The sequence below is a fragment of the Sinocyclocheilus anshuiensis genome, unplaced genomic scaffold (assembly GCF_001515605.1).
Source record: "Sinocyclocheilus anshuiensis isolate Anshui unplaced genomic scaffold, SAMN03320099.WGS_v1.1 scaffold356, whole genome shotgun sequence".
Lineage (NCBI taxonomy): Eukaryota > Metazoa > Chordata > Actinopteri > Cypriniformes > Cyprinidae > Sinocyclocheilus > Sinocyclocheilus anshuiensis.
In genome coordinates, this window is record NW_015554097.1 from 771,799 (window position 1) to 787,691 (window position 15,893).

Genomic DNA, 15,893 nt, shown 5'->3' on the forward strand with positions numbered 1-15,893 from the left:
TTATATATACATAATAAATATACACAGTACACACACATATATTATGTAAACAAAAACTTTTATTTTGGATGTGATTAATCACGATTAATCGTTTGACCGCACTAATATAAATGATAAATGCCACACTGGCTTTTATGAGATATATGCATATGGAAATATACTTACTGAATACGTAAATAAATAAAACAAAATTATCAAGCTGCAGAGTTATCAAGCAAATTAAGGCAAGTTTACACACAGCGGAAATGAAGATGGACCACAGAGTGGGCAGGAATGTGACTTGTGACAATATGTCAGAATAAAAAAAGGAAGTAGACAGAAAAAACATGTTTTGTCTGTCTGACTCTAAGAGCAAAGGAGTTGGATTGCACTTAAATTAAGATCAACCCACTTCATAAACTCACCCATAGATCTTGGGATATTAACTTTGTTTGTAGATGTGGACCTGCTCGTATGTTGTTGCGCATGGCAAGAGGACACAGTCTTAGAGCCCTTAAAGCAGTGGTCACCAACCTTTTTAGGCCCAAGATCCCTGACCTCGGCCTTTATGAAAGACAAGATCTACCTATTGAAGAATTGATAGAAAAAGACATCCCAGATTGTACTTCAAATTTGAGGCCTTTTACTTTGTATTTTAATTAGTGATGCGCTGATCATAGCTGATTCAGAATTCAGATTTTCTTTTCTTTCTTTCTTTTTTTTTTTAACTAACAAATTGGATTCTGATACTGATACTGATTTTTATTTAGCAAAGGAAAACTAGTCTCCTCTTGGCTTATATCAAAATCCTGTGACATTCTTTACAGATCCTTGTTTTGTACTTCTAATTCTTGACCGTTGTTTTGTTTTGATCTCTCCGCTGCATTTCCACGTGCGTCACTTCTGGGCGGCGCATGCGCAAAGTTGACCTCATACGTCATTCCCCCGGAACTGCTTCCATTTACAACAGTGAGCGCAAGCTAGATTCAAGTGATTATTACGTTTTGAATATGGATATTTTTCTTACAAAAACGCATCGATTCGCTACAGAAGGCCTTTGTTCACCCCCCGGAGCCGTGTGAGACACTTTTTTTTTATGGATGGGCGATTTTTATTTAAGTTCTTTTGAACTGAAGCAATGCAACACCCGCTGAGTGGCATTAAACAGCTTGAAAGATCAAAGACAATTTGTAATATAACTCTGACTGGATTTATCTGAAAGAAGAAAGTCATATACACCTAGGATGCCTCGGGGGTGAGTAAAACGCAGCCTAATTTTCATTTTTGGGTGAACTAACCCTTTAAGTCCTTCAGAGGACCACCTTGTCAACCCACGTATGTCACCTTTGCTTTTTAAGATGTGTTGTGACATCTCAGAAAAGTAGATTATGTTACCAGCTCACTCTGTAATGCGCATTTGGATGTTTGCTTCAAGACAACTACAATAGTTTAGCATGGCCAGGCCCTCAGGTTTATGGCAGGAACCCACGGACAACATGTCTCTAAGGCCTGAGAGACTTTAGGAGCATTAAGCTGATTGAGACAATGCAGACATCAAAGTAGCTGGCATTCAAAAAGAACAGAGTGAAATGAAATATAGCCTGATACTGGATGTCAGTTAGTGTACTTATTTATAATTATAATTAGAGGGGTGCTGCATGATCTATAGTCCATTAGACTCCAAAAACTGTTTGTAATTTGGGTTTGTGTCTGTAGAGTCTCCACGGACAAATAAGAAAATTAGAGTGCAATGGCACTATGCACAAGGAAACCTAGTCAAAATCACGTTAATGATATATTTAGTCTATCGAAATATGCAATTCCTATGCAACACTTTTTATTAGTTTCATTTCAAACAGCCACTAAATTACATAATGTTTATCAGGTCAATAATTAATGAAAATAGAAAAAAAACAAAAATAAAAAAAGAATAATAATTATAAATAAATAAATAAAAGAAAGAAAAAAAAGAAAAAAAGAAAACACTATTGTTAAAACATTTGGGGTCAGTAATATTTGTTTTTTATAATTTTTTTTTTATTTGAAATAAAGTAATACTTTTAATCATTTCAGGTATCTGGAAAAAAATGTCATTAAGCAGCACAACTGTTTGTAACTGATAATAGCAAGAAATGTTTCTTGAGCACCAAATCAGCATATCAGAATGATTTCTGAAGGATCATGTGAAACTGAAGACTGGAGTAATGATGCTGAACATTCAGCTTTGCCATCACAGGAATAAATTACATTTTAAAATATATTAATATAGAAAAGGGTTACTTCAAATTGTATTAAATTCACAATATTACTCTTATTTTTGATCAAATAAATGCAGCCTTGGTGAGCATAAGAGACTTCTTTCAAAAACAGTTTTCAAAATCAACTGACTGACCCCAAACATTTGAACAGAGGTGTATTAAAAAATAAAAAATAAAATTATCTTAATAATAACGACCTGCTGACAGTTTGAGAATGTCAGGTAAGTGTGTGTAGATCTGAGAATCTCACCTCCACAATGTCGGAGTTGGTCCTGCTCTCATGTGGCTCATTGTACTCAGTGTATTTGAGCAACACTTTGTCCATATCTGTGCTGGCATACTGGAACAGCTTGTTAGTACTGTTGAAGATGATGAGGGCAATCTCACAGTCACACAACACGCTCAGCTCATAGGCTTTCTTCATCAGGCCAAACTTTCTCTTTGTAAACGTCACCTAGAAAGAGATACAGAAGAGGGAAAAGAGTTAGACAAGTCACAGGCTGTACTGACGGCGTTGCACAAAGCATTGGCTGGTGGCATAAAAACCGAGATGGATGACTCTATGTGTGTTTGCTCAGCGCGTTGATGCTCTTAAATATTCCTGACTCCCGAGTTGTCCTAAATAGAGTGTTTTTTCGGAAAAATCAATGTTACTTTTCTTTCCTTCTGTCTGCTTTCTTTTCTTTCTTTTAGTGCTCTTCCAAATTATCTGGAAAAACAGACAATAGCGTAATAGCTCTTTCCTCTCATAACTCTCATAAAGCTCTCTTAAAAATTCTGTTCTTTAACCAAAATTATTATGCTTATTTCATTTTTGTTTTTATTCTTGCATTCATAAGTAGAAAATAGTTTTAATAATCGAAATATAACCTATGTGCTCCAAAATCATGCACTAACCTTTCATAATAATAATAATAATACTACAGTATTATTAATACAGAATAATAATGAAGAATAATACAGTAACACTAACTTTGTCTGGCCCCTCTAATACAAAAGATCAACTGTATAATTAGGATTGTATTCCATGATAAAGGTTTACCATATACACCTTAAGCAAACTGAGGGAAAAAAGAAAGATTGTCTGTATTGCACGGGAGGCAAATTCTCCTCGTGTACATCTGTGTGCAAATGCACTTTTCAGCAGATGCACAGACATATAAACACATGCACACACTCACTCACGCACAAAGATCATCGCTGCCACAGAGTGTCTGAGAGGCTGTTAATGACTTCTCAGTGCATGTTCTAATCTAAATTAGAAGCATTACAAAAAGAAGAAGAAGAAGAAGAAGCATCTCTCTCTGACCTCAGAAGTTTCATGTCTCCTAAGCACTTAAATGCAGTGCTGGAGAAACCACACACACACACACACAAACACAAACACACAGAGACCAGCTCATGACAAAGGAGGAACCTTTAGGCCAAACCACTAAACTCTTCATCTCTTTTAAATGTAGCCAAAATGTCCCCATGCACCTGTTATTGTGATACATGTTCACAGCAATCTATATCTCTTTATTTATTGCATAATGAAAGTGCATTATATTACAAAATATAACATTATTCTCTTGATAATCAGCAAGAGAATTAGCACGTATTAGCATAAGGTATTACATTCTTGATGCTGCTAATTTGTTTCTCACGTTGTCATGGTGAAACTATTTAGCTGGTATGTTAAATGAAAAAAAAAAAAGATTTAAGAATGCGTCCTAGTTACATAAGAGAGTAGATGAAGTTTTTGTTTCAAAAACTTGAGTTTTAATTTAAAAATATGGGTACAGTCTAAATTAAACTTGTGTAGCCTTATGAAAAATAGGAACATTTTATAGTGTACATTGTCAGGTAATCTAAACATAGTTCTCTCAAAAATGAAAATTCATATATTCACCCTCATGTCGTTCAGACTTAAACAGTTTTCAAAATCAACTGACTGACCCCAAACATTTGAACAGAGGTGTATTAAAAAATAAAAAATAAAATTATCTTAATAATAACGACCTGCTGACAGTTTGAGAATGTCAGGTAAGTGTGTGTAGATCTGAGAATCTCACCTCCACAATGTCGGAGTTGGTCCTGCTCTCATGTGGCTCATTGTACTCAGTGTATTTGAGCAACACTTTGTCCATATCTGTGCTGGCATACTGGAACAGCTTGTTAGTACTGTTGAAGATGATGAGGGCAATCTCACAGTCACACAACACGCTCAGCTCATAGGCTTTCTTCATCAGGCCAAACTTTCTCTTTGTAAACGTCACCTAGAAAGAGATACAGAAGAGGGAAAAGAGTTAGACAAGTCACAGGCTGTACTGACGGCGTTGCACAAAGCATTGGCTGGTGGCATAAAAACCGAGATGGATGACTCTATGTGTGTTTGCTCAGCGCGTTGATGCTCTTAAATATTCCTGACTCCCGAGTTGTCCTAAATAGAGTGTTTTTTCGGAAAAATCAATGTTACTTTTCTTTCCTTCTGTCTGCTTTCTTTTATTTTCCTTTGTGCTCTTCCAAATTATCTGGAAAAACAGACAATAGCGTAATAGCTCTTTCCTCTCATAAATCATCTGAAGCTCTCTTAAAAATTCTGTTCTTTAACCAAAATTATTATGCTTATTTCATTTTTGTTTTTATTCTTGCATTCATAAGTAGAAAATAGTTTTAATAATCGAAATATAACCTATGTGCTCCAAAATCATGCACTAACCTTTCATAATAATAATAATAATACTACAGTATTATTAATACAGAATAATAATGAAGAATAATACAGTAACACTAACTTTGTCTGGCCCCTCTAATACAAAAGATCAACTGTATAATTAGGATTGTATTCCATGATAAAGGTTTACCATATACACCTTAAGCAAACTGAGGGAAAAAAGAAAGATTGTCTGTATTGCACGGGAGGCAAATTCTCCTCGTGTACATCTGTGTGCAAATGCACTTTTCAGCAGATGCACAGACATATAAACACATGCACACACTCACTCACGCACAAAGATCATCGCTGCCACAGAGTGTCTGAGAGGCTGTTAATGACTTCTCAGTGCATGTTCTAATCTAAATTAGAAGCATTACAAAAAGAAGAAGAAGAAGAAGAAGCATCTCTCTCTGACCTCAGAAGTTTCATGTCTCCTAAGCACTTAAATGCAGTGCTGGAGAAACCACACACACACACACACAAACACAAACACACAGAGACCAGCTCATGACAAAGGAGGAACCTTTAGGCCAAACCACTAAACTCTTCATCTCTTTTAAATGTAGCCAAAATGTCCCCATGCACCTGTTATTGTGATACATGTTCACAGCAATCTATATCTCTTTATTTATTGCATAATGAAAGTGCATTATATTACAAAATATAACATTATTCTCTTGATAATCAGCAAGAGAATTAGCACGTATTAGCATAAGGTATTACATTCTTGATGCTGCTAATTTGTTTCTCACGTTGTCATGGTGAAACTATTTAGCTGGTATGTTAAATGAAAAAAAAAAAAGATTTAAGAATGCGTCCTAGTTACATAAGAGAGTAGATGAAGTTTTTGTTTCAAAAACTTGAGTTTTAATTTAAAAATATGGGTACAGTCTAAATTAAACTTGTGTAGCCTTATGAAAAATAGGAACATTTTATAGTGTACATTGTCAGGTAATCTAAACATAGTTCTCTCAAAAATGAAAATTCATATATTCACCCTCATGTCGTTCCAAATTTATTTGATTTTCTTTCACCTGCAGAGCACTAAAAAGTTATTTCAAGAACATCTTTGTCCATATAATGAAAGTCAGTGGGGTCCTAAATAAATAAATAAATTGTTTGCGCCCCACAGAATAAAGAAAGTTCCCTTTCATGGGAACTTCGAACTGCGTCCTCTAGGGGTCGCTACGGGGAACGCCTCGGCGTGACCCGTGTCTGAAGCATACATTGAAAAAACACCAACTCGTTGGTCGGCGACAGCCATGACGTCACTACCGGTGCGACTACAGTATAAATAGGCGCCGGGAGCACACATCATTCTCTTCTTCGTCTTCATTGACTGTTTTGTTTGAAGCGTGCATTTTTGTGGTAAGAGCGATCTCTATTCATCTCATTATGGCGAGCACTAGCAAAGCGTTTAAGGATGTGTGCATTTGTGTTGACGTTGTTTAACATCTGATGACACACACGATCTATGCGTTATTTGTTTGGGCGAAGAGCACGCACATGATGCCTCCGAGGGGGCAATCGGTGTGCACTGCGAGCGCTTTTTCCAAGGGGAAAGCTCTGCTCTCGTTTGTCTCTCTTTTCGAGGAAAGAGGGGCAGCCATCTGCTTCCCGCGATTCAGGACATACTGTAGTCGCACCGGTAGTGACGTCATGGCTGTCGCCGGCCAACAAGTTGGTGTTTTTTCAATGTATGCTTCAGACACGGGTCACGACGAGGCGTTCCCCATAGCGACCCCTAGAGGACGCAGTGTCTCGTTCCCTACTCAGGGAACCATGGTTACATAAGTAACCTGAGACGTCATCCAGGTTTGGTGCAATATGATGGGGAGTAAATGATAAAAGAATTTTCATTTTTGGGTGAACTATCCCCTTAAACAAAATAATGTCCAGTCACCACTTTTTATAGTTTGTGTACTTGAACTGGAGTCAGAGGCATCATGCCCATTCAAAGTATTTTTGAGCCAAGTAGATTTTGAATGCAGCTTCCAAAAGACAAAAAATAGCCGAATAATATATTCTGTATTTGATACAATCACACCAGCATGATTAAATCGTTCAGTGCCTCATATCATCAGCTGCTAAATTCAAATCTAAGTTCGCTAGCTGGCACTGAGCCAGAGACAAACACGTCGACGCGTTTTTACAGCACTGCGCATTATAACCAATCACACACGATGCTGTTGAGCTTATGAATGCAATGACCAATCAGAGGCGTTCAGATGAGTCATCGCTAAAATGCTGGTGTTTTCTTCACTCGCTACCTCTTTCTGGGGAATTCTCTCATCAGAAACAACAAACTGCAGATGTGTGTATGAATCTGTAAGTAAGATATTAATTTCACAGTGTAAACAGCTTCATTGATTTTAATGGGAGTTTATGAGAGTGCTTGAACTCTAGACTGTCAGTGAAAATGTTCTTTGATAATGTAAATGTTCTTTGCTCTCTTTCAGTACAATGAAAGTGTTATGACAAGTAGCCTAACTTACAATGTTTTTATTCACATTAACTTTCAATGTTAAATTCACATTAAATATAAAGTCAGTCGTATTAAAAATATGTTATGGCATGACACCCATATCTGTTACTTAAGCAAACAGACAGGATTGTATGTATAGTTAATAGACTAGCCTACATTATTAGGCTACTTTGACCATCACCCACTATAGATCAAGTAACATAATCTATAAAGGTGAGAATCGAGATATTTCAACTGGAGTTCACCAATTTTGTTTGACAGTTGACCTCTCATCCTTCAGAGATTACGGTTACAAAAGTTATAGTAGTGATTCTCATCCTGCTGGTCATCCTCTATCATCATATTTCTAATAATTTATGAGAGAAGTTATGATGCATTGATTATGTATAATTTTGACAAGATCATTTTGACAAGTTGAACAGGCACTTAAATAACACAAGTAATGTTTTGACAGCTCCCTTATCTGCAAGATAAAGCCACAATGTGAGTTTCGAGCTTCCTGAGAAAGCCTCTATAGTGTGGCTTTGCCGTTCTGAGAGGTTTCTTCTTGAGGCTTCTGGAGATTTGGCAAGTGTGACAAGATGCAAAAAGAATAAGCCAAAAATCTGTCATTTGATATATTTGACCTCCAGTATGACAGCAGGTTGAGAAAAGAAAACGCTGAACAGTGTGTTTGATGAACAGACTTTGAATTTTGGATTATTTGAATAACAAATAATAAAGTCAGTCATTAATTCGCACATCCAAAATAAACGTAGCAATCTGAAGCAGTTCTCAGAAAGTAGTATGACACATACATAGATATGGATATATAAAGACTTAAAATAATCACTGTGGTCAAGCTAACAACTGTGGCCAGTGACTTCAACACCCACAGTCAAACACTAACGCCACATACTAAAGATACTTCACAAGTCCTTCATCATAGGCTTTTTGCAATGTCAATTATATTCTTTTGATGTCCATAAAATCCATAAAGTTTCCTTATAATTTCACTTTGCTATTCATTTACACAAGTTCAAGTATATTCCTATTTAAGTTAAAGGTGTTAGATCTTACGTGGATACTCAACCCAAAAAAGAAAATTCTGTTATCTTTTACTCGCCTTCATGTCATCACCATCATCTCACTTACTTTCTTCTATGAAAGATATTTCTGATATTTTGACAGTAGAAGTCAAACTTGTCAGGTAAAACTTTTTAGTTAACAAGATTCTTCAAAATATCTTCTTTTGTGTTTCGCCGAAGAAACAAAGTCAGATGAGGGTGAGAAAATGATGAAAGAATGCTTTTGTTTACTATTAGGTTTTAACCCTAAAATATGAGTGGGAAATCTGTTTAAAGTCATGTCCACTCAACATGAGATAAATACTCAAATCAGATAAATACAGTAGACTAATAAAAGCTGCTTATTTAACATGAAGAGAGTCACCTCACTGTGGGAGATCAGATGACTGAATATTAGCCGAACATTACATATCTCATCAGATGATGAAAATAACTTTATAATAGCGTTCGGTCACTCAAAGCAAATGATTTCCCAAGCTCATTGTCTCCAAAAACCAGTGTTTTAGTACAAAGTTCACCATATATGAAACATGCTTAAGTAATGTGGTCACAACAAGGGCCTTAAGTGTGATGTTGTCCTGCTTCTCTTGCTCGCTACTTGCCTCCACAATCTCATTCCTTGTTATCTGTGAAGCACATGAGCCTTCAGCGAGCCAGCGTGCTAATTGCAGAAAATGCCAGTTACAACACCTCCTCAATGTGGTGAGAGCTGCAAAAAGTGATGGACCACGGTTCATAACGATTGTGATTTTGTTTCTTCGAACTCTGAACCTGTAGACCACAGGAGTGTGAAACCCTTATCATGTGAGCACAACCGTGTCATGCATGACAAACTAACTGCTGAGTATGTAGACTTAAATGCGCCATTGCGCACATAACGGTGAGGAGAGTCTGAACTGTTGTTCAAAGGACTGAGAATCACTTTCTACTGCCAAACAGAAAGAATGAAAGGGAGAAAGGAGAAAAAAGGTCCGATTCCCAGCCTGAGTTCGGTGTGTGTGTGTGTGTGTGTGAGGGGGAGTCGGAGGGGGGAGGTCAGGAAGCACATTTGTATGCATTTCCTCTCATAACAGGAAGTGCCTGACAGCTTCCCCTTCACAATGGCTTCGCTTCTGCTTCCCGCCTCCAGTGCATTTTTCCCCTGGGGAGTTCCTCTAGAGGACAGAGACAGGGGGATGAATGTCCATTTGTCACCATCTGCCCCTGCACCGCGATTCATGTGACCCACGCACCCCAAAATCTCCCCACTCACGCTCCATGTTATATGAATCAATATGAAGTCTCACAGTAGGGATTGTATTGACAATAGACATGTTTACCCAACACAAATTTGGCTCTGTTTCCTTTCTCAACAGCTTATATTTAAATGTTAAACAATGTTAGAAGATGCATTTGTGCTCTTTCATAAACTCTGTTCCTGCTAAACTACACTGATAGTAACAAAATATGCAATATTTAAGCATTGCTTTCAAAACCTCACTGAGCGTCACTTACTGTAACAAAAAGAACGTTTTGAAGGTCATCAGCAGAAATATAATAAGCAGCAAAACCTGCATGAAAAATGAAAATGAGAAAAGCACTGAATAATGAGAAGAAAAGTGGAATAACAATTAGCGTTAGAGGAACAGGAATTTTAAGAAGATCAATTCGAAGAGGAGACATTTGGAGAAGTTATACTTTGCAGAAGCAAAGGAATTTTTGAGAAGATGTTGGTGAAGAAGCAGAAAAAGAAGACAGAGCGAGAGAGGGAGAGACAGATGAAAAAGTGAAAAAACGCGCACAGCGTGTTTTATGAGGAGACAGGCGCAGAGGTAACGATCACAAGAGAAAGGTGGGAATTGTGGAGAGGAGAGCAAGGGGTGATGGGATACCCAGAGGGCCTCATTATTTTCTTGCTGTTAATTTTACTCAAACTGTTTCACACCTTTCCGTTGTTGATTGGAGAGACGCCTCTGTTGTCATGGATGGCTGAATCAAGCTCCGTCTCCATGCCATCACACCATCATGAGGCAGAGATGAAAAGAAAGGTAACAGAAGCCTACAGAACGTGTGGTGCCTGCATTTGCCAAGTCAGTTAGAGGGGTAAAAACCACATCTAGTGCATGTTGAGTGTCAATTAAAGTACGCACTTTTGAATGAACTTCTATCACAAAGAGGCTTCCAGAAAACGGATTTCTATCACAGAAGTAATGGGTGACAACTGGCCCTTTCTGCTGAAGAAAATCCCAAAATGTGATCTTTGCAAATGTTCTTTTTGCTCTTTGTAGGTTAAAACCTGGTTCATATCAAAGTGAGTTATCATTTCCTTCTTGTCCCATTCAAGTAAATAAAAATGAAACAGAATAAATTACAATGTATTATACACTACCATTCAAATGTTTGGGCCGCTAAGACTTTTTAATGTTTTTGAAAGGAGCCTCTTATGCTCACCAAGGCCACAATTATTTGATAAAAAAATACTGTAATATTGTGAAAAAGTAATATTATGGAATATTATTAAAATTTTAAATAACTGCTTATATATATATATATTTTATTTTTATTTTTTTTTATGCCATTTATTCCTGTGATGGCAAAGCTGAATTCTGCATCATTACTCCAGTCTTCAGTGTCACATGTTCCTTCACAAATCATTCTAATTTGTTGATTTGGTGCTCAAGAAACATTTCTTATTATCAATGTTGAAAATAGTCTACTTAGTATTTTTGTGGAGACCATGATACTTTTTTCAGGATTCTTTAACAAACTGAAAGTTCAAAAGAAAAAATGTCGTCTTAAAATTTTTTTTACTGGCCTCTGAACAGCAGTGTAAATATAAATATTATTATTATATAGGCTAAAATATTGTTTGAATGCTGCACATTAACGTGGCCATAAAGATCACATTTTCCTGAACTCAGTGAATCTAAGAGTATCATCTGTATGTGTTGGGTTTAATTTTCCAAGACAGCAGCAGCAACAACATTTATTCTTCAAATAAGCAAATGTTTCATCACCTTTATTTCATCACCAATGTCAGACATCCACCATGTCCTGCCTTAATCCTGGTATCGCGGCCTCTCTTGCCATCATATAGCAGATGAATCAGCACTGTCACTGGTTCCTAACTATAACTAACTACATATAATTTTATCTTCACATAATTATTACACAGATTCATCTCTCTTAAACGTGCTTGCAAGTGTACTCTGTGTATTCAGCAGTGTGAAAATTAGTCAGTAAGCATGCTCTTGTTAGCGATGTGGCTAACACTTTTAAGACACAGGGGGTCCTTTCATGTGACGTGCCCAGGAAAGTGTTTGAGTGTCTGGGGGGAAGAAAGCCAGGCTCTTCACACTGATGCCCTCTGTCTAAGCTTCTGGGCAGCCAGTCAACGCCAGGGAGGCCTGCTGGAGGTGCACTGCTCTGTGCAAGTGTTTTTAGGAGGTGGGCTACAGAGCCAAAGTGGCCGCACAGGGCGATTGAGGCCTTGTGCCCATAAGCATGGCGCCAGAGGCAGGGTGGGCCGTAGGGAAGCTGCCAATCTGGAAGAGGTGATATCAGCAAGGAAATGATGGGAGACGACAATTGGGCCAAAGATTTTTGAGCATTCAAACATTAAATGTTTGAAAAAGGTGATTCTTATGTACTGAGTAGGTTTAGGTTTTTACAGTATATCCATTTAGTATTTAAGGTTATATCATATACTTTTGCCTTTTTTATTTAGCTCTATCAGGCAAACTGTATAAATAAATGTTAACATGTTGACATGGTAAATGAAAAGTATATGCAATTATATTAATAGAGCCATTACATATTAGATAACAAACAATTATTTAATATACACTGCAGTTCAAAAGTAAGTACTTTTTTAATAAATTATATTATTTTTTATTTATGTATATTAAGCAGCACAACTGTTTTCACCAAATCAGCATATTAAAATATTTTTTTTAAGGATCAAGTGGCATTGAAGACTGGAAGCTGATTTTCACTGAAGCTGAACATTCAACTTTGCTATCACTAAAATAAATAACATTTTAGTTTTATTTCTAAATAAAATGTTACATAAATATATTTTATATTAAATATATTACGTTTTTAATACATTTTAAAATATAATTCATTTGTAATTTATTATTAGCATCACCTTTTTCATCTTATCTCACCCATAAAATGCAACTCTGCTACAAAAATTGGTTGCATTTGCATGAAAAGAGAGCAAACATCTCAAGAATGCCGAGCTTAAGGTAATACCATTGAAACAGTCTGTTGTTTATTTGGCTTCAGCATGGAAAGAGTTCCTTAAAGAGGAAGTGAAAATATGCACAGCCCCAGCCACGTCTTCAACACATTAAGAGCTAGAGGGCAGAGAAAAAGCAAAATAGAAAAGAAAAAACCCTTTGTAAGTCAAAGGCCTCCCATTCTTGTCTTGTGATGTCTGTCTTCATGCTTCTCTTGTAATACAAAGAAGCTGGTTGTTTGCCACAGCCCAAGATGAATGGCAGCAAGAGGACAACAGTCAATGACAACCCCTGTGCCAGCTGTTGAACATGGCATATACTCTATAAATACACAATAATTTATGATGCATGTTTTCAGCAAAGCATCTTCTGACCAAAACCTCTATGGAGAATTTATGAGCGTATTTTTTATCACTTTGCAAGGCCACAGTAGGTTTTGTCATTGGTCAGTTGTTGACATACGGCTAACGATATGGTCATACTAGACAGTAAGCATGCAAAATTATGACCAATTTTGGCAAAATGATACATTTCATGCTCAAGGGCTTCTGTGTTTATGAAGTAATGCATTACAAATAATTAGAAGAATTTAAAATGTTAACATATTTTATCTATTCCACTATCCTGCAACATTGCAATCATGCAGATTAGAAGTTTACATTTGTAGTGAGCCAAGAGTTCAATCCCACATGGCAGACACATCTTACCATTCACAGAACAAAAGTAATTAAGTAGTATAAAAGGCTCAATTTCAACCATATTAAATAAATGTCATTGTTGCTTTCTTTGCCCTCCCTTTCCTCTTTTCTATCCCAAGACCTGGAAATCTGTGGCATTGACTCTCATCAGGTGTCCTTCCTTTATCAATCTCTGATCTTGAAGTCTGGTTAAGGGGGAGTGAGGAAAAAAAAGAGAGGGAGAGAAGGATAGGAGAACAGCGATAACGCCAAGACAGGATGCTCTCTGTGTAATCCGATAGCCTCGCCAAAAACATCCTGACCTCAGCCCCCTCCTCCTTTTCTCCGTTTCTTTCCTCCTTTCCTTTTATCTTCACTTATGATTAGAAACTCAGTGTCTTTGAGCATTGAAAGTTGAAAATAGTGCAAAAAAGCTGTGCAGAAAAGGAAAATTCTGTCATTATAGACTCACTATATTTTCTGTGGATGAGAAAAAAAAAAAAGAAAAATCTATATAATGGCAGTTAATAGTCACTGCGTGTGCCAAGCTCCCCCCTAAATAAAATAAAATAAAATAAATTTGTGTGAGGAAAAGATTAAAATATAAGGCATTATCTTATTTAATTTTCTTCCCCTCAGCCATAACTCTCAAATCAAATATATTTTAGACATTAATGAGATCAAATATCACTTCTCAGAAGTTCTCTGACTACTTTTATGGTATGTTTTATGCTTTTTGTTATTTTTAGAGCTTGACATATATGAATTGTCATTGTATGGAAAGAGCTGCATGAAGTCCCTTGAAAAATGTGTGTTGAGCATAAAAAAAAAAGATTTGAATTCAGTGAATAATGACAAAAATGTCCTTTCTGGATGAACTATTCCTTTACGCAAACATAAACTCACCAATAAGACTGTTATTTTTCATGAACACAAACCTTTGAAATTCATACAGAAGCAAATTCAATATGATGCCTCGTTAACCTCAAAACTTGTTGGTTTTTCAAAATAAATAGAAACCGAGAACAGAGAAGTTTCTGGTTTGAGAAGTACCTTGACTCATTCTTTCAGCGTTTGGTATGAGAGCCCACATGCATGTGAGCCTCTGGTTTCCTCAAGGGGGAGAACTTACTCAACCCACAAGTACTGAATGACTAATGTCACTGTGCCCCCTCTGTCTGCTCCGGCTGACACGCCCATTACTTTCCTCACCCGCTTTTTTCTCTCTTTCTCCTCCACTTCTCCTCGGGCCCTCACACTATCTTCAATAATTGATCAACCCACCCAAAGTCCAGGCAGCAGCCATTAACTGCAGCAGCATGGCCTCACTCAGTCATATCAACTCTTAGCCAAGTCCTTTTCCCAAAATCACATCTTTTTTATTTTTTTCTCCAGACCAGACTGAGGAACTACAAATGTCTGTTTCTATGACAAAGTGTCATCCTGTGAAAGGATGTGAGGACTCTGGTTGACTGTTCAGATACAGATACAGAAGACAAAGAGAAAAACCTCAAACTAGTCAAGGTTACTTTCTGTCAAACTGCTTTCCAGGTTTTCTACTTTTTTTTTTTTCCATAAGAGGACAAATGTAAATGTCAAACATAAAGAACATTTATTGATCTTGCAGTAGAACAAGCGTCTATGTAACTGGCACCAATACGATCAATACAACTACAGTATCTGTTATGCATAATATCTGCCTGCTTTTATGTGTTCCTGACTTGATTCTGTTTCACGGCCAGAGAAATGAAGATACAAATGTTCCCCTTCAGGAACTCGAGCTGCGTCGAAGTCGCTTTGGGGAACGCCCTTGCGTGACCACGTTCTGAAGCACGTGTCAAATCAGTCCAATGGAGTAGCGAGACGTCACGTGCGGGGTGACGTAAGCACCAGAAAGTATAAAAGCGCATCCGGCAGAGCGCAAACCAGCTTCTGCTCTTCAGTAGCGCTCTGTGTATGTGTCTGTCTATTTACTGTTGTCTGTCCGCACAAGCATATATAAAAAAAAAAAAAAAACAATCCTGAAAAAGTCTATGGCGAGCGAACGGCATTACAAACGCTGTGTTCCTCCCTGCCCACGATATCTGGCGGCGGGGGATACACATGATTTGTGTGTCGTTTGTTTGGGAGCGGAGCATGCACTGTCAGCTGTCGAGGAGCTGATTGTCATCACTGCGAGTTACTCTCGCTGCGTATGCTCCGCTCTCGCCTGGCTGTGTTTGATGAGAGCGGCCAGGCTCGCGATCCCGCTGGCAGCGGTCCCGCTGTTGCCGAGGCACGGCGTAGACTGTTGTCGTGGGGATCGCGGGTGGATTTAGCGGAGGGATCCGAGACGGGCTCGTCCTTTTCTCGGTCCTCACCCGCTAGATCCGCGGCTCTCTCGCTCAGTGTTCAGAAGCCCGCGCTGCGGTTTCTTCCCACGCCCCCAGAGAGAGAGAGCCAGACGCTTCATCTATCTTCCTCCGAGGAGGTGGATGTGATGAGTGTCGAGACAGAGGAGACTGTG

The 15,893-nt window shown here is 37.7% G+C and overlaps 1 protein-coding gene across 10 annotated transcripts in view; it reads right to left on the reverse strand.

Annotated features, from left to right (window-relative positions):
* mef2cb (myocyte enhancer factor 2cb) overlaps positions 1-15,893 on the reverse strand; it is an 86,584-nt gene that overhangs the window by 31,055 nt on the left and 39,636 nt on the right. For 8 of the 10 annotated variants that reach the window (XM_016461773.1, XM_016461772.1, XM_016461778.1 and 5 more), the window contains one exon: positions 4,292-4,495. In XM_016461773.1, coding sequence (XP_016317259.1) covers positions 4,292-4,495 — 204 coding nt within the window. Of the gene's footprint in view, positions 1-2,487; positions 2,688-4,291; positions 4,496-15,893 lie in introns of those variants that run through there. The other 2 variants (XM_016461779.1, XM_016461780.1) reach the window with 1 other exon arrangement.